The following is a 26,510-nucleotide window of genomic DNA, read 5'->3' as shown; positions in this document are numbered from 1 at the left end:
TTTTCGTCTCCCTTCACTACCTGATCAAATGGTTCAAATGGCTCTGAGCACTATGCGACTTAACTTCTGAGGTCATCAGTCGCCTAGAACTTAGAACTAATTAAACCCAAGGACATCACACACATCCATGCCCGAGGCAGGATTCGAACCTGCGACCGTAGCGGTCACGCGGTTCCAGACTGAAGCGCCTTTAACCGCACGGCCACACCGGCCGGCCTTCACTACCTGAATAATTTCTTTTATCTCATCATAAATTTCATCAATTTCTTCATAATCTGCAGAGATAGTTGGCATATAAACTTGTACTACTGCAGTAGGCGTAGGCTTCGTATCTATCTTGGCCACAATAATGCGTTCACTACGTTGTTCGTAGTAGCTTAACTGCACTCCTATTTTTTTATTCATTATTAAACCTATACCTGCATTACCCCTATTTGATTTATTATTTATAACCCTGTATTCACCTGACCAAAAGTCTTGTTCCTCCTGCCACCGAACTTCACTAATTCCCAATATATCTAACTTTAACCTATCCATTTCCATTTTTAAATTTTCTAACCTACCTGCCTGATAAAGGGATCCGACATTCCACACTCTGATCCGTAGAACGCCAGTTTTCTTTCTCCTGATAACGATGTCCTCATCTCCTGAAGGAACGGTAAACTTCAGAGAAAACCTTAGTTCACTTGTATGTAAGTTTCCCAGTCATCGGAGACTTTAACCATCCAACAATTACTTGGGAAAATTACAGTTCTGTTAGCAGTGTGCGCGATAAGACATCATGTGAAACTTTACTAAATGCCTTCTCTGAAGACTACCTAGAACAGATAGATAGAAACTCCACTCATGATGGATATGTAGGATCTAATGGCAACAAATAGACCTGACCTCTTTGAGGATGTCCACACTGAAACTGATATCAGTGACCATTACATGCAGAAAGATATATATGTTCAGCAAACTACATAAAAAGTCAGTAGTGTCATTTCTCAATAAGGAACTTGAAACTTTCAGTACACGTCATGAGCATGTAGATAAAATCTGTCTCAAGTTTAAAAGAATAGTTGGCCATGCACTGCATAGACCAGTACCCAGAAGAACAGTTCATAATGGGTATGCAGTCACTGTAAAGAAACTTCTCAAGAAACAGAGATTACTGCATAATAGATGTAGAACAAAATGTAGGGCTATAGATACAAAGATGCTGAATGAAACTCATTTGGCGGTCAAGAGAGGAAAATCAAAGTGGTGCACATATGCACATCTGTAGCAGGACGTGTATACATTCCCACAACAGAAAAAGTGTTAAGGTATGTCCATATGATGCCTCTTTCCTCATGCACAATTGCAGACACATGAAAATAAAAGGGCACGCACAAAAATTTGTGGAAAGAACACATGGTTGTATGGCTGTTTTTGTGTCCAAACTTTGCATCATTGTGAAAACAGCCAGCTATGGATCCTCTTCTTTCATTGGGAGCTTGTGCTGCAGTTACTGTGAAGAATAGGTGGCAGAAAAACAATGCATAAAAGTGACTGTAGGTAAAGTAGTATCTAAATAACAGAGGTACGAGAAATACAAAGTGATGACTACATTTTGTTTTCAAATTTCATGAGCAGATCACAGCAAAATTCTATATTTTATGCACGGGAAACTGCAGCTGTAATGCTGGCAATAACATTTTGTTAGCTAGTAACTGGTGACTTATATATCAGTTTGAACTATTTAGTTCACATCTGAAAACAAACCATTTCAGTGATTCTTACTGAAACTGAGGAATATTTAAGGGAGCTTCATAGTCATTATGTGAAGATTAATTAACATCCAATGCATCATTTGTATCACATTTTATAAAAAAAAGTTTACACAACTTTAATCATGAAAGAGATTATATGTGGATTGACATCCTTGGACTCAACGAGTTTAGCAATTTCACACATGCCAAAATCCACTAGAATGGAGTTTGTGTTTTCTTATTTTGTATTTTTTGCACCATCAACAAACACCCTTCATTTCTATTTTCAGCAGTTTGCTGAGGAGCTACATGCACCCCATCATTTCTATTGTTCAGATGTCATGTTCCTCAGTTGTTGCGCTATTAAGTCACTGTAGCATGACTATTCACCCACAATTTTGATGAACATTTTTCTTATACTTCTGTCCTATTCTTCTCTGTTTCCCTACTTCAAAACTTATGGTATCTCATTCTTTATAGTAATATGAGTGGAGACCTTTTATCTCATACTTGATGCTCAGGGCAATAATTTTTAGTAGCAGCATTAATTACAACTTTTCTATAATATTAAGCATGCTTCTTTTGGAATCAACAGTCGTTATTGCACATAAAAAGCTTCACAACATAACCTCAACATAACACAATGAAACACACATGGGCCCCAGCTGCGTGTCATCTGCTAAAATGCACAAAGATTTCCATCAAAGGCAGGAAGCAATGCACTTAACTCACGGCCTCCATTTCCTAGAAATTCAACATGCACAAATGCACACGAGTAGTTGTGCTGTTGGAAATATATGCGCATGCCCAAAGCCTAACAGAAAAAGGCATTGTGTGGATGCACCTCTAAATACACACAACATGTAACCACATGACAAGCAGCCTATAATTGGACAGTGTCATGAGCATCTTCCTTGGAAAAATATTCCATATTATTCCCTCATTCAAATCCCCAGGAGAGGTATGCCAAAGCTGATGTGACCATGAGAAAAATGTTAAATAGCAAACCCATTTTAGATATAGGCATGGTGGTGGGAAAGGGGGGGAGGGGGTTAAGGATTATCACTGAATGAAATGGAAAGAAGGTAATGATTTCTGGTCACACACATATATGGTAATATCAGCAGCACCAGAAAATGATGTAACAGTAGCAGGATTTATCATAAATAGGAAGGCTGCATGAAGAGTAAGTTAACTGTGAATGGGATTATTTTTCTCAGATTCAACAGTAAACCAATGTCAACAACAATGGTGTAGGTATATATGCCAAAGTCACAAACAACAGATGGAGGGGGGAGAGAGAGAGAGAGAGAGAGAGAGAGAGAGAGAGAGAGAGAGAACATGTGAGGACATCAAATGTGGAATGTAGTATGTAAAGGGGTGTGAAGATCTAATACTCTTGGGTGACTGGAATGCAGTAGTAGGAGAAGGGAAAGCAGCAAGAGTAAGGGAGAATATGTGTTTGGTAATAGAAATCAAAGAGAAGAAAAACTAATTGGGTTCTGCTATAAATTTCAGCGGGTAATTGTGAATACATTGTTCAAGAATCGCAAGACGATGTGGTATAATAGGAAGAGGCCTGGAGAGACAGGATGATTCCAACTGGATTATATACAGAGACAGGGATTCCAAAATCAGATACCCAAGAGAGGATATTGATGCACATCACAATTTAGTAATGAGAAGAGTAGATGAACGTTGAAGAGAATTCTCCACAAGAACCACTGAGAGAAAGAAGAGGAATACTGAAGCAATAAGGAATGATTAAAGTGTGTTTGCAGTTCTCTGATGCTGAACATACTGCAATAATGAATAACACTAGAGGTTTGAAACCTCAAGAGAAACTGTAGCCACGACTCTTAAGTAGATGGGAAACCATCTAAAAGGGCCAATGTCAAGAGTCTTAGTTTTAAGTTATAAGCTTCTGAATATTTTTTTGTCATTTTCTGACAACTATTAACAGCATATTTTGGGCTATTTGTTACTATCATTATAGTAAATCACTGTAACTAAAGCTTATTTTTAAATAATAAATTTCTAGAATTTTCAACTTCAAAATTAAAGGACTTAAGAGGACATTGGCCCTTTTTAAAATCATGAACTCTCTTAAATTATTTGACATTGGCCCTTTAGACATCAGAGTCAGGTATGCTGAATAACCAGAAACTGGTAATTTTAAGATAAATATGCCCCATCCCTGCTGCATGCCCTATTATTGACATCACAGTTGGCTACATTTGGTCAACTTTCGAAGTTGCATTGTGAAAAGCAACAAAAACACAGAAGAACGTTTTTTGCTCCTGTTTTAACGCTTAAGATTAGTGCACACAGTGATTTCTATCAGTTACCCTTGTCTAGTCTGCGGTTATACCGGAGATACTTTCATGTTACGATGTGAGAATCAGGTGACACTTTTGATCGCCAACCAGCAAACAAGCCAGAGACAAAACTGTCACAGCATTGCTAGGATTTGATAGCTGCACGCCACATGACCAAACTGCCACTTTCCATGCATTCTCCAATCCCATTTGGTTGCCAACTGTCAGCAGAGTAGGTCATATGAATAAAACGAAGAATGCACTTTATTCTCTGATTTTTTTATGAGTAAAGCGTGCCTGAGAATATATTTCATCTGAGTGAAAGAACATTAGAAAAATTAATAACTGCTTAATTACAAAGCTTGAGACCCGTCTCTCATAACAATACTGCATGGGCGACCACTTAGTGAGCAGACAATGTCGCATTATATTTAACTGAAATTATCACGTATTAGAAAACTAACAATTCTGGTTTGGAGCAGATGAAAATGTGATGTATTCTTAAGATTTCATTTGCATTGTGTGTCCCTCTAAATCCTACACCAAAAAAAGTTTCCTGCTTCATCAGAAACAGCATTTCTGTAAACTGTCCTTATGTCACCTTAATGATTTGTTGCTGCACCCAAAATTAAATTCGAAACATAGTGCAACTCTTGCAGAACACACTGATGTCCATTCCATAATTGTCCATTGAGTACATCTTTCCAGTGATTTGAATGAAACGTATGTTAATAAGGTTAACATGCAAAGTAATTGATCAAAATTTTCGTCACTAATTCGAAAATATTGAAAAAAATTATTTGGATACTGTCAAAGTCTATGAAACATTGTATAAAACTTTCCACTTATTAGCCTGCCACTTCAAAGAGAATGTACCCAGTATTCTTTTTTTACAATATTTTCTTTTACATCTCACGAGTTCACAGTAATAATTACTGTCTCTCCCTAATCCATATGGTGCTGATCTCGTAGGTAGCTACTGTTACCTGTGGACTGGCTAAAATATGTGATTTATCCAAAGTTACAACTCGTGTGTACCAATATGTTGTTGGAATTTTACAACATTTTTAGATTTATTGTACTTTTTACTTTAAATAAACATGTTTCAGTACAGCTACTGTTAAACCTGATTACACAGATGAAACTTAAATTTTACAGTAATTTTTGCAGAAAAAAAAATTGTAAAAAAAGTTCTAGTATTGAAATACATATAGAAATACGCAATCTTTACGTTTAATTTAGTTTACAGCACATTTACATCTACAGAAACACACAAAACATAAGTTCAAAGCAAAATTTAGTGTTCGTAGAGTACGATATGTTTCAAATTGATACATTGAGAGATACACAGTCCAACTTTACATTTACTTGACTCGAATTCTATGATTCAGTTCCCGATGTATCTGCCGAGAATCCTTCAGAACAACACAACTGTGAAAATAATATGATAAACGTATGCAGCAACTCGTCTTCAAAAATTCTAGAACTACTGCTATTTTCAGATGACATGTAATCTGAATCATCATCAAATCTTTCCTTTCCATCATCTGCAGACTCGTCAAGGGCTTTGTAAATTATTTGCTCCCAACTTTTCTCCTACCCACTGTACATTTTGAAATAAAATCAACTCTACAGAACACAAAAGGCTTGAAAAAGAGACAACTTGAATGTCAGCTAATATCCACCAAACAAAACGCAATTTAAAAAAGTTTCAAAACTGAAGAATTTTTCTGCACATACCACTACTGCCATCTAGCAATCACAGCAGAAACTACGAAGCATGTAGACCTTACTTAAGTTTGCGGAAGCTGCAAATATTTGTTCATAGTAACTGGCTTGACATAATATAATGTCTGCCTGCACATTCGCTTCCCCCACAAGTGCCGTAATATTGTCAGGCACTTGCTAAATGTTAATAAGAAAAGAAAATATTGACTTTATTATTTTTTATATAACAGCAATAACAGAGTAGAATGTTTTAAATTCCAGGACTTCACTTGAATTTCCTGGTTTTGTTTCCTGGCTTTTCAAGGTTATGTAAGATTCACAGCTAATTCCTGGTTTTCAAAGATTGCTAGGCATCCTGTAATAATCTGGGTGACAAGTGTAAAAATTACAGTATGTTGTTTAACAGGATGTGATTCTGTCTCTTACCCATTCCAGAAAGGAACTACTGCTGCATGCATCTTATAGTGGACATACAAAGATCTTAGTTTGGAATTAATAGGTGTAATTTACACTTATCACCATCAAATAATGAAACCTGGATATCAGCTTTTTTCAAGTCTGTGTAACAATACACTATGTAGATCAATGATGCAACTATGTAACAAATTGCTTACATCCAAAAGATAAATCTCTTCTAACTTGAAAGTTACTTCCATCGAAAAATGAAGTTGCATCAAAGTGATCAACCCTGAGTATCCTTTTAACCATATAAAAAAGCGAGAATAAAGCTTTATACCACGTTACGGACTGGGTCTGAAACTGCTTCACCAAAGATAAAGTTCGAAATAAAACAATGAAAAATCCAGGGTGGAATGTAACAATATTATGAAAAGGGCAGTTTGCTACTCACCATAAAGTGGACATGCTAAGTCACAGATAGGCACAACAAAAAGACTGTCAGAAAGTCAGCTTTCGGCCAACAAGGCCTTCATCAGAACACACACACGCCCACGCACACACGCACACAGACAGAGAGAGAGAGAGAGAGAGAGAGAGAGAGAGAGAGAGAGAGAGAGAGAGGCAGGCAGGCGTGACCGCTATCTCCGCTGAGTCCAGACGGTGAGCAGCAGCGCATGGTGGGAAAAGCAACTGAGTGGTGGGGGTAAGCAGGAGGCTGGGGTGGGGATGCGGCAAGGGACAGCAGAGTAGAGGTGGAGCAGTAAAGTACTGCTTGTGGGAGCAGTAGAGATGGGGTGGAGAGAGGGTAGGGCAGTTAGGTGCAGTTGGGATGTTAGACATGGGGCAGGGTGGGTTGGGGGGGGGGGGGGTAGCAGAAAAGGACAGAAGTAAGAAGACTGGGTGCATTGGTGGAATAGAGGGCTGTGTATTGCTGAAATGGGAACAGGGAAGGAGCTAGATGAGTAAAGACAATGGCTGACAAAGGTTGAGACCAAGAGGGTTAGAGGAACGTAGGAGATAGTGCAGGGAGAGTTCCCACATATGAGGTTCAGAAAAGCTGGTGTTTTTGAGGAGGAGCCAGATGGCACAGGCTGTAAAGCAGTCATTGAAATGAAGAACGTGTTGTTAGGAGATGTGCTCAACAATCGGTTGGTCCAGCTGTTCCTTGGCCATTGTTCATCTGTGGCCATTCATGCAGACGGACAGCTTGTTGGTTTTCGTGCCCACATAGAATGCAACATAGTGGTTGTAGCTTAGCTTGTAGATAACATGACTGGCTTCACAGGTAGCCCTGCCTTTGATGGGATAAGTGATGCTTGTGACCAGACTGGAGTAGGTCATGGTGGGAAGGTGTAAGGGACAGGTCTTGCATCTAGGTTTATTACAGGGATATGAGTCATGAGGCAAGGGGTTGGGTGCATGGGTTGTGTAGGAATGGATGAGGGAATTGTGTAGATTTGGTAGGGGACTAGTTGTCCATAAACCTAACCACCCAGTTTGCCCCCTTGTTATCGGTTACTGTGTCCCCACTGAGAAAATCACTGCTCTCTTAGACCAACGCTTGCAGCCTATCACTTGCAACCTATCCTCCTTTATAAAAGATACCAACCATTTCATCCCCTGACTCTCCACAGTTCCTGTTCCTTTTCCACATGGTGCCCTGCTGGTCACTAGGGAGGAGGTTATAAGTTTGAAAACTATCGGGCATTGGGAAAGGTGTCTGAAGCTCATGGTGTAGCGGCTAGCATTGCTGCCTCTGAATCATTGAGTTCTGGGTTCGATTCCCGGCCGGATTGGGAATTTTCTCTGCCCGCGGCTGGGTGTTTGTGTCGTCGTCATCGTCATCATCATCATCATCATCATCATCGGATAAGGTAGTGTTCAGTTGTGGTAAGGCCAAGATCATTAGGAATGTTAGTGTAAAGGGAGGAGGCATCAATTGTGACAAGCAGGGCACCATGTGGTAAAGGAACAGGAGCCTTGGAGAGTCAGTAGAAGAGATAAAGGAACAGGAGCTGTGGAGAGTTGGTAAAGGAAATGATTGGTATCTTTTATATAGGAGGCTAGGTTGTGGGTAACAGGCTGAAGGTGTTGGTCTATGAGAGCAGACAAATACTTCTCCTTTAAAGGCATTACCTCTCAAACAAATTTGGGATACACCCTCATGACTCATACCACCCCCAGGACTGGAGCAACAAACACATTCTCCACCAGGGTTTTGACTACCTCTTGTCGTCCCCTGAAATGAGAGATGTCCTACCCACTATTCTCCCCAGCCCTCCCAAAATGCTATTCCATCTCCTACTGAACCTACACAATATCCTCGTCAATCCCTATACAAGCCATGCACCCAACCCCTTGCCTCATGGCTCATATCCCTGTAATAGACCTAGATGCAAGACCTGTCCTGTACACCTTCCCACCACCACCACCCACTCCAGTCTGGTCACAAGCATCACCTATCCCATCAACGCAGGGCTACCTGTGAAGTCAGTCATGTTATCTACAAGCTAAGTTACAACCACTATGCAGCATTCTATGTGGGCATCAAAACCAACAAGCTGTTTGTCCGCATGAATGGAAACAGGAAAACTGTGGCCAAGAAACAGCTGGACCAACCCGTTGTTGAGCACACCGCCTAACATGGCATTCTTTATTTCAACGACTGCTTCACAGCCTGTGCCATATGACTCCTCCTCAACAACACCAGCTTTTCTGAACTGCACAGGTGGGAACTCTCCCTGAAACATCTCCTACGTTCCTCTAACCCTCTTGGTCTCAACCTTCGTCAGCCATTGTCTTTACCCATCTAGTCACTTCCCTGTTCCCAATCCAGCAATACACATCCCTCTATTCCACCAATGCACCCAGTTTTTTTACATCTGTCCTTTTCTGCTACCCCCGAACCCACCCTGCCCTATGTCTAACATCCCAACTGCACCTAGCTGCCCTACCCTCTCTCCACCTTGTCTCTAAATGCTCTCACAAGCAGAACTTTATTGCCCCACCTCTACTCTGCTATCCCTCCCCACATCCCCACCCCAGCCTCCTGCTTACCCCCACCACTCAGTTGCTTCTCCCATCATGTGCTGCTGCTCACAGTATGGACTTAGCAGCCATAGACACACTCTCTCTCTCTCTCTCTCTCTCTCTCTCTCTCTCTCTCTCTCTCTCTCTCTCTCTCTCTCTCTCTCTCTCTCTCTCTCTCTCTCACACACACACACACACACACACACACACACACACACACACACAAACTCACCTATCACCAGTAGTGTCTGTCTCACTAGGTGTAACATCTGCAACAGGTATGGCTGTTCTACTAGCTTTCTCTGCATCAGCCAAGAAGACTGTCACAGCTCTTGTGAATGATAAAGAATATATGACAGTCTCATGAGATGTTGCAAACAACAACACAGATCCACAAGGACTCCAGCAAGCTGTTTTAACATGTCCAAATGGCAGAGTCCACTGCTCAGATGTCCATGTGTTGGTTTCCCACACTCTGTAACCAATAACAGGACGATACATTAACAGAAAATTGCAGACAATATAAATACTATATGTAAAATCTAATCTATAATATATGAAAATATATTGAAATAATGGAAAAGAATACTACAGAAAATAAATATCAATTTTCTGTTTGTGTTCTATCATAAATTTTAAGAATCAGTAATGAAAAAGTTGTTAGCTGTAACACCTATGTACCTACTCCTAGCACCAATGCAAGAGAAACTGTATATCGCTTTTCCCCAGTTCCTGGTATGATTCCTAAAGTAAGTTAGGGATATGCAAATCAAACCCAACTGCAAGACTTGTACCAGGCTACTGAGCCACACATTCTTTTCCTTATCCATAATCTAATGTTTCAAATTAACAGCAAATAATGTTGGCTGTAACATGTATTAAATTTTAGAAAAAAGTAAAACGATGCCAATTATTAGAAGGAAAATTACAACCCTACACACAATGAAATGTTTGAAAAAGTTGAACTGTTGAGGAATGGATAGCATAAGAACTGAGACACTACAGCTCAACATATGAACTTACATTACCCCCCCCCCCCCCCCCCCGCCCCCCACACACACACACACACACACACACACACGCACACACACACACACACACACACACACACACACACGCACAGAGAGAGAGAGAGAGAGAGAGAGAGAGAGGAGCAGGGGGGGGGGGGGGGGGGGGGGTGCGAGCTGCGTGTCGAGTGTTGCTGTCAGTTTGGGACTTCACAAGCAGAAGACTTGTCCAAAACTATTTTCAACTATTTTCCAAAACTATTTGATAAGTAAAGATATTGGATAATAGTAAAAATAATAACTATTCTTTTGGTGAGTAATGCGAAAGAATTGATTTAGTTGTAATATCTTTTTATGAAAATATTTTGAGCTTGTATGTGCAGACTAAGCTTGCAAAGAATGAGATGTGATCGATGACACAGGAAAATTATGTAACATACAGGGTGGCACAAAAAGAACGCATGAATTTCAAAGTACTATGATTTGATCATATATAAAATGTGTTTACACCAGTACAACCTGTCAGTTACCCATTTTAAGAATTGCAATTATTTTTTAAAGATAACATCAGAAAGATGGTGTTCTGTCATGCATACGCATTAAAAGTCTTTCTTTTAAGTTCTGCCTATCTGTTTTCTAAGTGTCCTGTGAAACAGCAGCAATTTCTTCATTTTTTGCAACCTTCAGATTGTCAAGGGAATGAGGTTTGCAGCAATCAACTTCACATTTCAAATGACCCCATAAGAAGAAGTGGCAAACTGATGGATCTGATAATCATTCAGGCCACTGGAGATTGCCGAAATGTGAGATCAAATGTTGAGAAAACAATTCTCGGGATCAAGTGTTGAAAAAACAATTCTCGAACAACTGCCATGGATGGATTAGCTGTATGGGCTGTGACTCCATCTTGTTGGAACCACATGTTAATCCCCAAAGGCTCACGTTGTGGTCACAAAAAATTGCTTAGCACTGCGACAAAAAGTTCAGGATTTACTGTAACACTAGTGCCACCTTCTTCAAAATAAATAAATACATCAATAAAGAAAATAAGGCCTAATGATGCCCGATCCCCACTTTGGAAACTTCACAGCACATGGTCACTTTAGCATTGTACTGTGACTTATGATGCAATTCTTTCATGTTGTCTGCTGTCCAGTGATGATAGTTTTGCTTGTTTAGGTTGGTTGGTTGGTTGATTTGGGGGAGGGTACTAAACAGTAAGGTTATCGGTCACATCAGATAGGGAAGGATAGAGGAGGAAGTCGGCCTTGCCCTTTTAAAGGAAATGTCCCGGCATTTACCTGAAGTGATTTAGGAAAATCACGGAAAACCCAGATCAGGATGACCGAATGCAGGTTTGAACTATCCTCCTCCTGAAAGCAAGTCCAGTCTGCTAATCACTGTGCCATCAGCTTGTTTAAAAAACAATCCAAGGGAACGTGAGCTTCATTGCTCATCATTAACAAAACATTGTCAGTAGCAGAACATAAAGCATTCTCACAAAACAGTCTCTGTTAGTCAAAATCATGTTCGTGAAGTTCCTGTATGATCATAAATTATAGAGATGGGATTGTAACTCATAGTTCAAGATGCAATAAAACAAGTGACAAGATATGCCAAAACTCTGAGCACGGCAAGACTTTGAAGAAGAGACCGTCTTATTCTGCTGACACTTTCTAGAATTTGTGCCGTACTAGGATGACCAGTCGACTTTTTCTTCATAATGGATCCAGTTGTCTGAAAAGAAGTAGGACAACAGAATATTGCATTGTGATCAGGTATCAAACCACTATGCACAACATTGAAATGTGTACAGAAAAGCTGTTGAACAGTGATGATAGATTCATTACTTTTAAAATTATGTTCAGCAGTGAGAACACGATGCTAAACGGTCCATTGTGCCACTGTTACTGAAACTGGATGCTCTAACTGAAAAAATAACAGCTCCACAGGTAACCGACTACTATGCTCTACTTCTAGCACGTAGTTCAAATCCATGTGTTCACTTTGTGCCACCCTGTATTTACAGTGATGAGATGCACAACAGTGTGTCAAAAACAATTGGAAAATGTTGTAGGATGGAGTGCAAAGTTTAATGAAGACACATTACACTGAAATGTACCAGCTGCTGTGACAGGCAGACTCACACTGTGCAGTTCATGCAGTCACAAAATTACACCAAGGTGTTGTAGCTAATGTATGCAGCATAGTTGAGAATGTTGCAAATGGGTGATAAATCATGTACGTGTAAGGAAGGATACAAAAGGAAACAAGAGACATACACACTATGAAACAGAGATAAATGTAGCACTCTGAGACAGCAACAAAGGATGGAATAGAAGCAAATGAAGTGAGAAAAGATAACCCCATGTAAGCCCTTCCATCCACAAAACATGGGTCTCGCTGAAGTGGGCGGGTAGGCTTTCGAAAACAGATTTTAAATAGCAAAACATTTTCCGGGGCACATGAGCAGTCTGATCATGATTTATTCATTATGTAATGCAAATCAAAACTGAGGAATTATTAAAATTCTTCTGTGTCATTGTGCAAAATATGTTTCAGATGTATTACAATGGCCTTCCTTATGACAAGACTGGTTTTACAGGAGGAAAAGTAACCCTATTTATCGCAATCAGTCTGTGTCAACATGTCAGATTTGTGAAACTTCACTGATCCTAGAATATAACAGGCTAGTCATGGCAAGGAGGAGAGGACAGGAAGGTGGCTGGCTATTCATGAACTACTTGGCTTGTTGACAATTGGCAACAGTCTGCAAACAGTTTGACAGACAGTTTGCAGACTCTTGCCAGTCATCCACGAATAGCCTCCTTCCGACCCAGTGTCTCTCGTCATGACTAGCATATTATATACTAGTGATATGAATATAATAGAGGGAAACATTCCACATAGGAAAAATACATCTAAAAACAAAGATGCTGTAACTTACCAAACAAAAGCATTGGTAAGTTGATAGAGACAATAAAAAACACACAAACACACAGACAAATTTCAAGCTTTCGCAACCCTAGGTTGCTTCATCAGGAAAGAGGGAAGGAAAGACGAAAGGATGTGGGTTTTAAGGGAGAGGGTAATGAGTCATTCCAATCCCGGGAATGGAAAGACTTATCTTGGGAGGGGGGGGGGGGGGGGTGAAGGATAGGTATACACTCGCACACACACACGCAAATATCCATCTGCACATATACAGACACAGGCAGACATATGTAAATGCAAAGAGGTTGGGCAGAGATGTCAGTCGAGGAGGAAGTACAGAGGCAAAGATGTTGTTGAATGACAGGTGAGGTACGAACGGCGGCAACTTCAAATTAGCAGAGGTTGAGGCCTGGTGGATAATGGGAAGGGAGAATATACCGAAGGGCAAGTTCTCATCTCCGGAGTTCAGATAGGTTGGTGTCAGTGGGAAATATCCAGATAACCCGGATGGTGTAACACTGTGCCAAGATGTGCTGGCCGTACACAAATATTCCGCGTGTCCAGGGCCTCGCTGCGATGGAGCACTTCCTTTCACGCCGATCACCTGCCACCCTACCAAAAACCTCTTTCCTCATTACCTTGGCCAGCTTCATCCTGACCCACAACTTCTTCACTTTCGAAGGCCAGACATACTCACAATTAAAGGGAACAGCCATGGGCAACAGGATGGCCCCCTCGCACGCCAACCTATTCATGGGTCGCTTAGAGGAACCCGCCTTGGTTACCCAGGCCTGCCAACCCAAAGTTTGGGACTCCTCCTGTCCAATGGCCAGCTTCACACGTCCGTCCACATCAAACCCACCAACAAGCAACAGTACCTCCATTATGACAGCTGCCACCCATTCCACATCAAACGCTCCCTTCCCTACAGCCTAGGTGTTCGTGGCAAACGAATCTGCTCCAGTCCGGAATCCCTGAACCATTACACCGACAACCTGAAAACAGCTTTCACATCCCGCAACTACCCTCCCGACCTGGTACAGAAGCAAATAACCAGAGCCACTTCCTCATCTCCTCAAACCCAGAACCTCCCACAGAAGAACCCCAAAAGTGCCCCACTTGTGACAAGATACTTTCCGGGACTGGATCAGACTCTGAATGTGGCTCTCCAGCAGGGATACGACTTCCTCAAATCCTGCCCTGAAAAGAGATCCATCCTTCATGAAATCCTCCCCACTCCACCTAGAGTGTCTTTCCGCCGTCCACCTAACCTTCGTAACCTCTTAGTTCATCCCTATGAAATCCCCAAACCACCTTCCCTACCTTCTGGCTCCTACCCTTGTAACTGCCCCCGGTGTAAAACCTGTCCCATGCACCCTCCCACCACCACCTACTCCAGTCCTGTAACTTGGAAGGTGTACACGATCAAAGGCAGAGCCACGTGTGAAAGCACCCACGTGATTTACCAACTGACCTGCCTACACTGTGAAACTTTCTATGTGGGAATGACCAGCAACAAACTGTCCATTCGCATGAATGGACACAGGCTGACAGTGTTTGTTGGTAATGAGGATCACCCTGTGGCTAAACATGCCTTGGTGCACAGCCAGCACATCTTGGTACAGTGTTACACCGTCCAGGTTATCTGGATACTTCCCACTAACACCAACCTGTCAGAACTCCGGAGGTGGGAACTTGCCCTTCAGTATATCCACTCTTCTCGTTACCCGCCAGACCTCAATCTCCGCTAATTTCAATTTGCCGCCGCTCATACCTCACCTCTCTTTCAACAACATCTTTGCCTCCGTACTTCCGCCTCGACTGACGTCTCTGCCCAAACTCTTTGCCTTTACAAATGTCTGCTTGTGTGTGTGTGTGTGTGTGTGTGTGTGTGTGTGTGTGTGTGTGTGTGTGTGTGTGTGTGTGTGTGTGTATACCCCTCCTTTCCCCCTAAGGTAAGTCTGTCCGCTCCCGGGATTGGAATGACTCTTTACCCTCTCCCTTAAAACCCACATCCTTTCGTCTTTCCCTCTCCTTCCCTCTTTCCTGATGAAGCAACCTTGGGTTGCAAAAGCTTGAAATCTGTGTGTGTGTGTGTGTGTGTGTGTGTGTGTTTTTTTTTTTATTGTCTCTATCAACATACCAACGCTTTCGTTTGGTAAGTTACAGCATCTTTGTTTTTAGATATATTATATACTAGGTTCAATAAAGTTCGACAAATATGACATATTGACACTAATTGTTTGTGATAAATAGGGTTACCTTTCCTCCCGTAAAACCAGTCTTGCCATGAGGAAGGCCGTTGTAATACAACCTAAATATCGGCTCAGAGGTTTACGTTTTAAAGTAGTTTATACAATGAAGCGTACAACACCCATTAGTTACGCAAAAGTTAAGAAATTACAGAAAGATAGGTGGTTAAGGAGAATGAAGACGGGACAAGTTGAAAGAACCAGAGGTTGTTAGGAGGTTCAAAGTGGCCATCATTAAACGTCTGGCTGAAACTGGGGTAGGGAATACAGTAAAAGATGAATTGGTAGCTTTCAGAGATGAAATAGTGACTGACGGTAGAAAAACTACAAGACAACAAATGCAGAGCTAGAGAAAAATACATAACTTGGGGAAAGATAGATACCACCTATAGAAAAATTGAAGATACCTTTGGAGAAAAGAGACGTAGCTGTGTGAATATAAAGAGCTCGGATGGAAAACCAGTTCTAAGCAAAGAAGGAAACGGTGGAAGAAGTACACAGAGAGGCTTTACAAAGGAAATGAATGACGGCAGTATTATAGAAAGGGTAAAGGCCTAAAGTGATGAGATGGGAAGTATGATATTGCGAGAAGAATTTGCCAGAGCATAAATAGACACATTTAAATGAATTTACCTGTTTAGTTATCATACTGTTGAACAATACTTTGCTCTTCTTATGTGTTTCCTTTTCGTTGCCAATACTTTTATTTTAGTTGCGGATTTACCATTTGGTAAGTGTGTAAAATGTTATTTAATTTAAACACATTTTCATTTAAAGCCCTTTACAAGAAAATGTGTGTAAATTGAATAACATCTTACACAAACCTATTGAATGGCTAGGTCGGCAAAAAAGAGTAATTGCAATGGAAGGGAAACACATAAGGAGAGCAAAAGTAATAATAAAAATAATGTTGTTGTTGTGGTCTTCAGTCCTGAGACTGGTTTGATGCAGCTCTCCATGCTACTCTATCCTGTGCAAGCTTCTTCATCTCCCAGTACCTACTGCAACCTACATCCTTCTGAATCTGCTTAGTGTATTCATCTCTTGGTCTCCCTCTATGATTTTTACCCTCCACACTGCCCTCCAATACTAAATCGCTGATGGCTCAGAACATGTCCTCCTAACAGGTCCCTTCTTCTGATCAAGTTGTGCCACAAACTTCTCTTCTCCCCTATCCTATTCAACACTTCCTCATTAGCTATCTGATCTACCCATTTAATCTTCAGCATTCTTCTGTAGCACCACATTTCGAAAGTTTCTATGCTCTTCTTGTCCAAACTATTTATTGTCCATGTTTCACTTCCATACATGGCTACATTCCATACAAATACTTTCAGAAACGACTTCGACCATCACCAGTTATTTTGCTCCCCAAATAGCAAAACTACTTTACTACTTTAAGTGTCATTTCCTAATCTAATTCCCACAGCATCACCCGACTTAACTCGACTACATTCCAATATCCTCGTTTTGCTTTTGTTGATGTTCATCTTATATTCTCCCTTCAAGACACCATCCATTCCGTTCAACTGGTCTTCCAAGTCCTTTGCTGTCTCTGACAGAATTACAATGTCATCGGCGAACCTCAAAGTTTTTATTTCTTCTCCCTGGATTTTAATACCTACTCAGAATTTTTCTTTTGTTTCCTTTACTGCTTGCTCAATATACAGATTGAATAACATCGGGGAGAGGCTAAAACCCTGTCTTACTCCCTTCCCAACCACTGCTTCCCTTTCATGTCCCTCGACTCTTATAACTGCCATCTGGTTTCTGTACAAATTGTAAATAGCCTTTCGTTCCCTGTATTTTACCCCTGCCACCTTTAGAATTTGAAAGAGAGTATTCCAGTCAACATTGTCAAAAGCTTTCTCTAAGTCTACAAATGATAGAAACGTAGGTTTGCCTTTCCTTAATCTTTCTTCTAAGATAAGTCGTAAGGTCAGTATTGCCTCAAGTGTTCCAATATTTCTACGGAATCCAGACTGGCTCTCCCAAGGCCGTCAGTAGTTCCAATGGAATGTTGTGTACTCCGGGGGGCCTTGTTTCGACTCATGTCTTTCAGTACTCTGTCAAACTCTTCACGCAGTATTGTATCTCCCATTTCATCTTCACCTACACCCTCTTCCATTTCCATAATATTTCCCTCAAGTACATCGCCCCTGTATAGACTCTCTACATACTCCTTACACCTTTCTGCTTTCCCTTCTTTGCTTAGAACTGGGTTTCCATCTGAGCTCTTGATGTTCATACAAGTGGTTCTCTTATCTCCAAAGGTCTCTTTAATTTTCCTGTAGGCAGTATCTATCTTACCCCTAGTGAGATAAGCCTCTACATCCTTACATTTGTCCTCTAGCCATCCCTGCTTAGCCATATTGCACTTCCTGTCAATCTCATTTTTGAGACATTTGTATTCCTTTTTGCCTGCTCCATTTACTGCATTTTCATATTTTCTCCTTTCATCAACTAAATGCAATACTTCTTCTGTTACCCAAGGATTTCTACTTTATCCTCTGCTGCCTTAACTACTTCATCCCTCGAAGCTACCCATTCTTCTTCTACTGTATTTCTTTCCCCCATTCCTGTCAATTGTTCCCTTATGCTCTCCCTGAAACTCTGTACAACCTCTGGTTCTTTCAGTTTATCCAGGTCCCATCACCTTAAATTCCCACCTTTTTGCAGTTTCTTCAGTTTTAATCTACAGGTCATAACCAATAGATTGTGGTCAGAGTCCACATCTACCCCTGGAAATGTCTTACAATTTAAAACCCGGTTCCTAAATCTCTATCTTACCATTATATAATCTATCTGATACCTTTTAGTATCTCCAGGGTTCGTCCACGTATACAATCTTCCTTCATGAACCAAGTGTTAGCTATGATTAAGTTGTGCTCTGTGCAAAATTCTACCAGGCAGCTTCCTCTTTCATTTCTTAGCCCCAATCCATATTCACCTACTACGTTTCCTTCTCTCCCTTTTCCTACTACCGAATTCCAGTCACCCGTGACTATTAAATTTTCGTCACCCTTCACTATCTGAATAATTTCTTTTATTTCTTCAATTTCTTCGTCATCTGCAGAGCTAGTTGGCATATAAACTTGTACTACTGTAGTAGGTGTGGGCTTCGTGTCTATCTTGGCCACAATAATGTGTTCACTATGCTGTTTGTAGTAGCTTACCCGCATTCCTATTTTCCTATTCATTATTAAACCTACTCCTGCATTACCCCTATTTGATTTTGTGTTTATAACCCTGTAGTCACCTGACCAGAAGTCTTGTTCCTCCTGCCACCGAACTTCACAAATTCCCACTATATCTAACTTTAACCTATCCATTTCCCTTTTTAAATCTTCTAACCTACCTGCCCGATTAAGGGATCTGACATTCCACACTCCGATCCGTAGAATGCCAATTTTCTTTCTCCTGATAACGACATCCTCTTGAGTAGTCCCCACCCGGAGATCCGAATGGGGGACTATTTTACCTCCGGAATATTTTCCCCAAGAGGACGCCATCATCATTTAATCATACAGTAAAGCTGCATGATGCCTTCGGGAAAAATTACAGTCGTAGTTTCCCCTTGCTTTCAGCCGTTCGCAGTACCAGCACAGCAAGGCCGTTTTGGTTATTGTTACAAGGCCAGATAAGACAATCATCCAGACTGTTGCCCCTCAACTACTGAAAAGGCTGCTGCCCCTCTTCAGGAACCACACGTTTGTCTGGCCTCTCAACAGATACCCCTCCGTTGTGGTTGCACCTACGGTACGGCTATCTGTATCGCTGAGGCACGCAAGCCTCCCCACCAACGGCAAGGTCCATGGTTCATGGGGGGGAGGATAAAAATAATAGAACATGTAAATTTGTTTAAATATCTCAAGACAGAGATATAAATATATTAAACTGATTCAGGTGTGATTAAAAATACTTAAATACAATGCTATAAATGGCTGGTTATGGAGGTATCTTGGCAGAACTATGAGAAAAGACCTCACATTAAAGCTACACAAAGTAGTGGCTAAGCCTGCTATTCTGAATGGCAGTGAGAACTGGAGTCTAATAAAAGAGAAGAATTGCAGCAGCTGAAATTAAGTTTTTGAGATCACTTCTTGAACTAATATTAAGAGGCAGAGTGTGGAGTGAAGATTTAAGACAGCAACTAGACATCAAAATGACAAAAGCAGAAAAAAAAGGTATACCCACATCAAAAAGATGGCACCTGAGCACCTGTGATTGCAAGCAAATCATTTCAGCCAAACTGCAAGATGAAATATACAATGAAGAATGAAGAGATGGAGACAACAGTTTTATCTAGTCCTTTTGTTTTTGGAACAGGCCAACAACCTCTCCTTGAAATGGAAGAAGAAGAAGAGAAGGAGGAGAAGGTGGTGGAGGAGGAGGAGGAGGTGGTGGAGGAGGAGGAGGAGGAGGTGGTGGAGGAGGAGGAGGAACTGACAGACCTAAGATGATACAAGGTCCATGTAGTAGACAACAATCCCTAAGAACTACTCACATCTTTGGCAGAGCCAGTCATGCCAAAACTATTCCAACTGGTGTGCAAGATAGGCGAAATACCATTAAACTTTAAGAAGAATGTAATATTTCCAGCTCCAAAGTAGGCAGGTGCTAATAAATGTGAATATTACAGAACCATCAGTTTAATACATTATTACTGCAAAATACTCACTAGAATTATTTACAGAGAATGGAAAAAGTGGTATAAGCCAACCTTAGTGAAGACTAGTTTGGGATCTGGAGAAATTTAAGAACATAAGGCAGTTCTGACCTACGACTTACCTTACAAGATACACTGAAGAAAGCAAACCTATGTTTATAGAATTTGTGGGTTTACAGAAAGCTTTTGACAATACTGACTGGAAAACACTCTTTGAAATTCTGGAGGTAGCAACAGAAACATACACAGGGAGTGAAAGATTTTCTATAATTTGGACAGGGACCAGACTATAATTAAATGAGTTAAAGGGCATGAAAAGGAAGCAGTGGTTGAGAAGAGAATGAGGCAGGCTGTAGCCTCTCACTGACAGTATTTGATCTGTAAGTTGAGCAAGCAGTAAAGGGCACCAAGGAGAGATTTGGAAGAAGAATGAAAGTTCAGAGAAAAGGTAGAAAAAACTCTGCAGTTTTCCAATGACATTGTAATTTTGTCATAGACTGTAAATGATTTGCAAGAACAGTTGAATGAAATGGATAGCGTCTTGAAAAGAAATGAATGCTGAATTTTCAGCAAAAGTAAAAATGAGAGTAATGGAATGTAGTCAAATTAAAGCAGATGACACCGACAGAACTAGATTACAGAATGCAACACAAAAAGTGGGCAATGAGTTCAGCTATTTGGGCAGTAAAGTAACTGACAATGGCCATAGTAAAGACAGTATAGAATGCAAACTGGCAATAGCAAGAAAAGTTTTTCTCAAAACGATAAATTTGTTATAATCAAATACAAATTTAAGTGTTACGAAGTATTTTCTGGAGGAACTTTTCTGGAGGGTAGCCTTGCAGGGAAGTAAGACATTTGCTGCATGCTTTCATTGAAATACACTACACTGTTGTACTATGCACTCATTTCCTTAAAGAATGACTGCACAAAAACAGTTTGCTTTTAAGCAATAATCTTGTTATTTAAGCAAGGGACAGTCAGCTTTTTAGCAATTTTTGCCCTAAATAAACATGTCTGAAGGTGCAACAGTAACACATCACACAGACATAAAAGATAATATTACACAGATATCTTATCTGTCTTTCTTTTATTTTTCTGACAGCCCTGCTACTAATGTGCACAAATGGGTGATCATCTATCTGCTGCTCAGGAAGATAAAAGAAAAATTTCACATTATTGTAACTATCATCAAGAATGTTTCTGTATTTGCCACTCCGCTGTTGACTCTTTCTATCATTCAGCATTGAGGCCCCAACAGTAATAGAGCAATTTGATGTCGAAGCTCTGAGGCTGGTGATCAACATAAAACTGAACCCATAACGAAATCACTTTAAAATCAGTAGATTACGTTGGTATGAAATTTTATGGATTCAATGTAACATAAATGTTGCATTTATTAACATTATTGTTACAAAAGATGTCCAAAAGGATCAGCCTGGGCATCAACACATTTTTGTGCTCGACTGATAATATACAGAGTTGTCTGATGCAAAAATGTAGTTTTCAATTGCATTCATTTTCCATTGAATGTTGTCCTTCAGTTTGTCAATACTGTGAGGATTAGATGTATAAATTCTCTCCCTTCAATAGCCAAAAATGAAAGAAAAAAAAACGGAAGGAGACAGGTCTGGGGAATGCTGATGCCACCATCCACCACTGCTGACAAGCCTCATTTGTAAAAGCTGCACAAATGTGATTCAGTGAGACATTTGAAGTGCGACACATTGCTCCATATTGTTGAAAGAAGCTGTATTCTGCTCACTATCAGTTAACTCCACATAAAATTCTCTGAAAATTGTTACATAAACTTGTGTTCTGACAGTCTAGTTAAAATATGTTGGTCCCACTATACCATTAACAGAAGCAGTACACCAAACACCAATTTTCTTATTTTCAAGCGGATGCTTGATATCTCATGAGAATTCATCACCATCAGTTAATGGTGCACAAAATTCTTTGAACACTAGTTTTATTTTATTTTTGGGCTGGCAGTAATTCTCTTTTCAATATTGGCAACAGCCTGTGGAGTACTTATTTCATTCCATATGCCACTTTTTAACTAAATTGTTTAGGCTACTCTCCACTAGGATATTAGCACCTGGAAATTTTTCTATGAACGTCTGATGTGTTTCTTCAACCAACTGGAAATGAATATAAGGCTCAAATAAAGCTACTCTCTCCTGGACTGAATAAGGCATTTTACATAAGCAAAACTCCACTCACAGAACTGCACTGCAGTGAAGCATATACTGCACTGACACACAACCATCTGACGATCAGCAACAACAAACACTAGTAACATATTTCATTGTGGGTTCTGCTTTGTGTTGCTCACTGTACTAGTACATACAATTCAGACAACAAAAATGGTGCAGGACCCCAAATTCCTCTAGGTTGGGTTGAAAGGTTACACCAATCAATACAATTTTTGTTGGTATCTCAACACATCTGAAGAGTTGGTAAGTAGTGTGAGAACATTCATTTATTTAATGATATAATTATCCTTCAAGTTCCGACTTCATCCAGAACAAAGATGTGTCTTAATGATTTAACAAACAAGTACAACAGGACAGTTGCTAAAATGAAACATTATCAATAAGTACCTGAAAACGACACCGGTGGTTGCTGAAAAGACCTTTTCAGGAGACCATGCTATAAAGCTCACACCACCACCGTGTGTTTTCCTTATGGCTGAGTACGATTCCATAGCAAGATCCCAAGCATACATCACAGTATCTGCAGCAGAAGCAGTCACCAAAACGTCTCCCTGGCAAAAAAAAGTTCAAGGTTTAAAACATCTACATGCATACTCTGCAAACCACTAAAGTGGTAATATCTGCATTTAACAAGAAGAGCCATAAAGTAAACCAAACGTGACGTATGGTTTTCTGTTTATTCACCAGATATGAGTTACAGTCATAGTTGTAGTGGTGACGGTGGTGGTGGTGGTGGTGGTGGTGATAAAGAGTACAATGGGCAAGAGTAGTGGTAGTATTTTTACTTATCTTGGGATCATTTTGTACAATAATATTAAGTACACCACATTATACAGAAACATACAGGATGGTACAGAAACATCTGAGTATGAAACCATAAAGCCATTTATTAATAACTGATATCATGCTACATATACAAGATATAACAAATCAATACCAATAAATTTTGAGTAGTTGTAGCGAATATCTTAAGGAACAAAGTGACGATATGAACCCATGTCTGGAAACATTATCCAACAATAATACATTGTTCACGTTATAGGGAAAATTACCTACCACTAGGACATTCATTCAGAAGCAAATCTGAGTTTGAACAATGATATATCACCAGTTGATGTAATTTCGACGTTCGATAGCATTATTAAGATATCGGTTTCTGGTGCATGTTCCTATTCTCAGTTTGTCATGGTAACTTCCAGAAATCCTTCAGATTTGTCAGTATTAACGATGTAAATGAATGATACAGAAAGTTTATTAAGTAGAGGGCTTAAGATCTACCTATACAGCAGTTTTCACCATATTATGCACTGGAAATCTTGGCAATCAATCACATAAGAAGTCACAACTCAACAATTAGGAATTCTTAATTAATTTAAAAGAAAAAAAATGTGAATGGGAAGAAGAAGAAGAAGAAGCACAACAGCACAAATGAAACTATGACTGAGCATTGTGTTCCGGCCACATTATGTTCATCTTTCTGCTCCACCCACAGTGTTCAATGGCCTGCACTGAGTTGTTGCAACAGATGTGGACACACATGATGCCATTTAATGTTCTGAGTGTTGCAATAGTATATTCCTGATTATCCATAAATAGGCAATTATTTTGAATTTTTATTTCAGACTAAGTTCCAGCTACTGTACTTTGAGGTTGTCCATAAAATGGACTGAAATCATTTTCGAGTCCAAGACTGTTTCAATGACTGGTTTTCTCAGTATGTATGCAGGTGGCCTTGTTAAAGACTGTTTTCAATTTTGCTTACCTCAGAGTAACATATGATATAGCATTAACTCATGTAATTCTTCACACACAATAATCTTATTTTTTCATTAACATTCTTTTCATTTTTACTTATAGGTTATTTATGCTATTTATTATCTACACAACACAAGAGAACAAACTAAAAATAATTACATTACGATGATGATTCAGAGAAAGAATACAAATAAAAGAAAAAGTACTTGCCTAGGTTCAAAATGGTGAACAATAGGTTTTTGCTCAGCTTATTTTTTTAAAAAAAATATTTTAGTAAAATGTGAATTATTTGCAAGAAGTACAATTTCAATTTTTCATAAAATTGCACTAAAACTGGATTCTGAAAATGGTATCCTACACCGCTATTTCATAGAAATTTGTGTGTCTTAAAAGCATTCATAAATTAAGGTTAGTAATGTGATGCTTCTCCTCTCTCTCTCTCTCTCTCTCTCTCTCTCTCTCTCTCTCTCCCCCCCCCCCCTCTTTTTTTGTAGTTGTCTTCAGTCTGATGACTGGTTTAATACAGCTCTTCACAGTGTTCCATCATGTGCAAGTCGCCTCATATCTGAATAACTACTGCAACCTACATGCATTTGAACCTGCTTACTTTATTCCTCTCCTGATCTCCCTCTACACTTCCCCCACCATATACACACTTCCCTCCAATACTAAACTGATGATTCCTTGATGTGTCAGATTGTTTCTTATCAGCTGATACTTTCTCTTGGTCAAGTTGTGCCTCAAATTTCATTTTTTCCCAGTTCTATTCAGTTCCTCATCTTCAGTTATAGAATCTACCCATCTAATCCTCAGCATTCTTCTGCAGCATCACATTTCGAAAGCTTCTATTCTCTTCTTGTGTGAGCTGCTTATCGTTCACATTCCCGTAATTATACCTGATGAGATATTTTGCTGCTCAAATAACAAAACTCATCAACTACTTTTAGCAAACGTGAAAGTTTATATTTCTTCTTGCTGTATTTTGATTTCTTTCAATTTTTCCCCCCTCTAGTTTCATTTATTGCTTGCTCCATATACAGACTGAATAACACTGGTGATAGGATACAACCCGTCTCACTTCCTTCTTAACTACTACTTCCCTTTCATGCACTTCAACTCTTGTAACTTCCATCTGGTTTCAGTTCAAGGTATAAATAACCTTTCTTTTCCTGTGTTTTATCCCAGCTATCTTCAGAATTTTGATGAGAGGGTTTCAGTAAACACTGTAAGCAGCTTTTTCTAAATCTACAAATGCTATAAATATAGGCTTGTTTTCTTTAACCTATCTTGTAGGTTAAGTCATGGGGTCTGTACTGCCTCACATGTACGTATATTTACCCAGAAACCAAAATGCTCTTCCCTGAGGTACACTTCTACTAGTTTTTCCATTCTTCTGTGCATAATTTTTGCAATCATGACTCATTCAGTTGATAGTTTGGCAATATTCACACATCTCAGCACCTACTTTCTTTCGACATGTACTTACTACATTCTTCTTGAAGACTGAAGGTATTTTGCCTGTCTTAGATATCTTCACACCAAGTACAACAATTTTTTCATGGCTGGCTCTCCCAAGCATATCAATAGTTCTGAGGGAATGTCATCTACTCCATGGGCCTTGTTTCGAATTAGGCCTTTTGCTGCTCTGTAAAATTCTTCTCGCCATATCATATCTCCCATCTCATCTTCATCCACGTCTTTTTCTCTTTGTATAATATTTCCTTCACACTCATTTCCCTTGTATAGCTGCTCTATGTATTCCTCCCACCTTTCAACTATATTTCTTTACCTTGTACTGGTTTTCCATCTGAGCTCCTGATAATACATACAGCTGTTCCTCTTTTCTCCCAAACTCTCTAATTTTCGTAAATGCTACATCTATATTTCCCCTATTGTACAAGCTGTAGCCTTTCATTTGTCTTGCAGGCATTCCTGCACATTGTATCAATCTTATTCTTGACATGCCTGTATTCCCTTCTGCCTGCTTCATTTGCTGGATTTTTATATTTTCTCCTTTAATCAATTAACTTCAATATCTCCTGTGATACCTACTGATTCCTACTAGGCTTTGTCTTTTTACCTACTTGATTCTCTACTGCCTTCACTATTTTAGCTCTCAAAGCTACTTAATCATCTTCAACTGCATTCCTTTCCAATATTTCAGTATAACATTACCTAACGCTTCTCTAAAACTTTCAACAACCTCTCATTCTTTCAGTTCATCCAGGACATATCTCCTTGATTTCCTATCTTTTTGCTATTTTTTCAGTTTTGATCTGCAGTTCATAATAAAAAAAAATTATTGTAAGAGTCCATATATACAACTAGAGTAGTCTTACAGATTAAAATTTGGTTTTTAAATCTCTGCCTCATTATTATATAACCGATCTGTCACTTTAGAGCCGCAATGTCTCTTCCATGTTTACAACCTTATTTCATGACTCTTACACTAAGTGTTAGCGA

The 26,510-nt window shown here is 39.8% G+C and overlaps 1 protein-coding gene across 2 annotated transcripts in view; it reads right to left on the bottom strand.

The window, feature by feature from the left end:
* LOC124594782 (aladin-like) overlaps positions 1–26,510 on the bottom strand; it is a 77,907-nt gene that overhangs the window by 12,853 nt on the left and 38,544 nt on the right. For both annotated transcript variants that reach the window (XM_047133189.1, XM_047133190.1), the window contains exons 6-7: positions 22,680–22,843; positions 9,444–9,686 (exon numbers count right to left, since the gene is read on the bottom strand). In XM_047133189.1, coding sequence (XP_046989145.1) covers positions 9,444–9,686; positions 22,680–22,843 — 407 coding nt within the window. The remainder of the gene's footprint in view (positions 1–9,443; positions 9,687–22,679; positions 22,844–26,510) is intronic.

Source organism: Schistocerca americana, chromosome 2 (genome assembly GCF_021461395.2).
Source record: "Schistocerca americana isolate TAMUIC-IGC-003095 chromosome 2, iqSchAmer2.1, whole genome shotgun sequence".
In the NCBI taxonomy this organism is placed as follows: domain Eukaryota; kingdom Metazoa; phylum Arthropoda; class Insecta; order Orthoptera; family Acrididae; genus Schistocerca; species Schistocerca americana.
The sequence above is the reverse complement of the archived record's forward strand: the minus strand, read 5'-3'. Positions and strand labels throughout refer to the sequence as shown.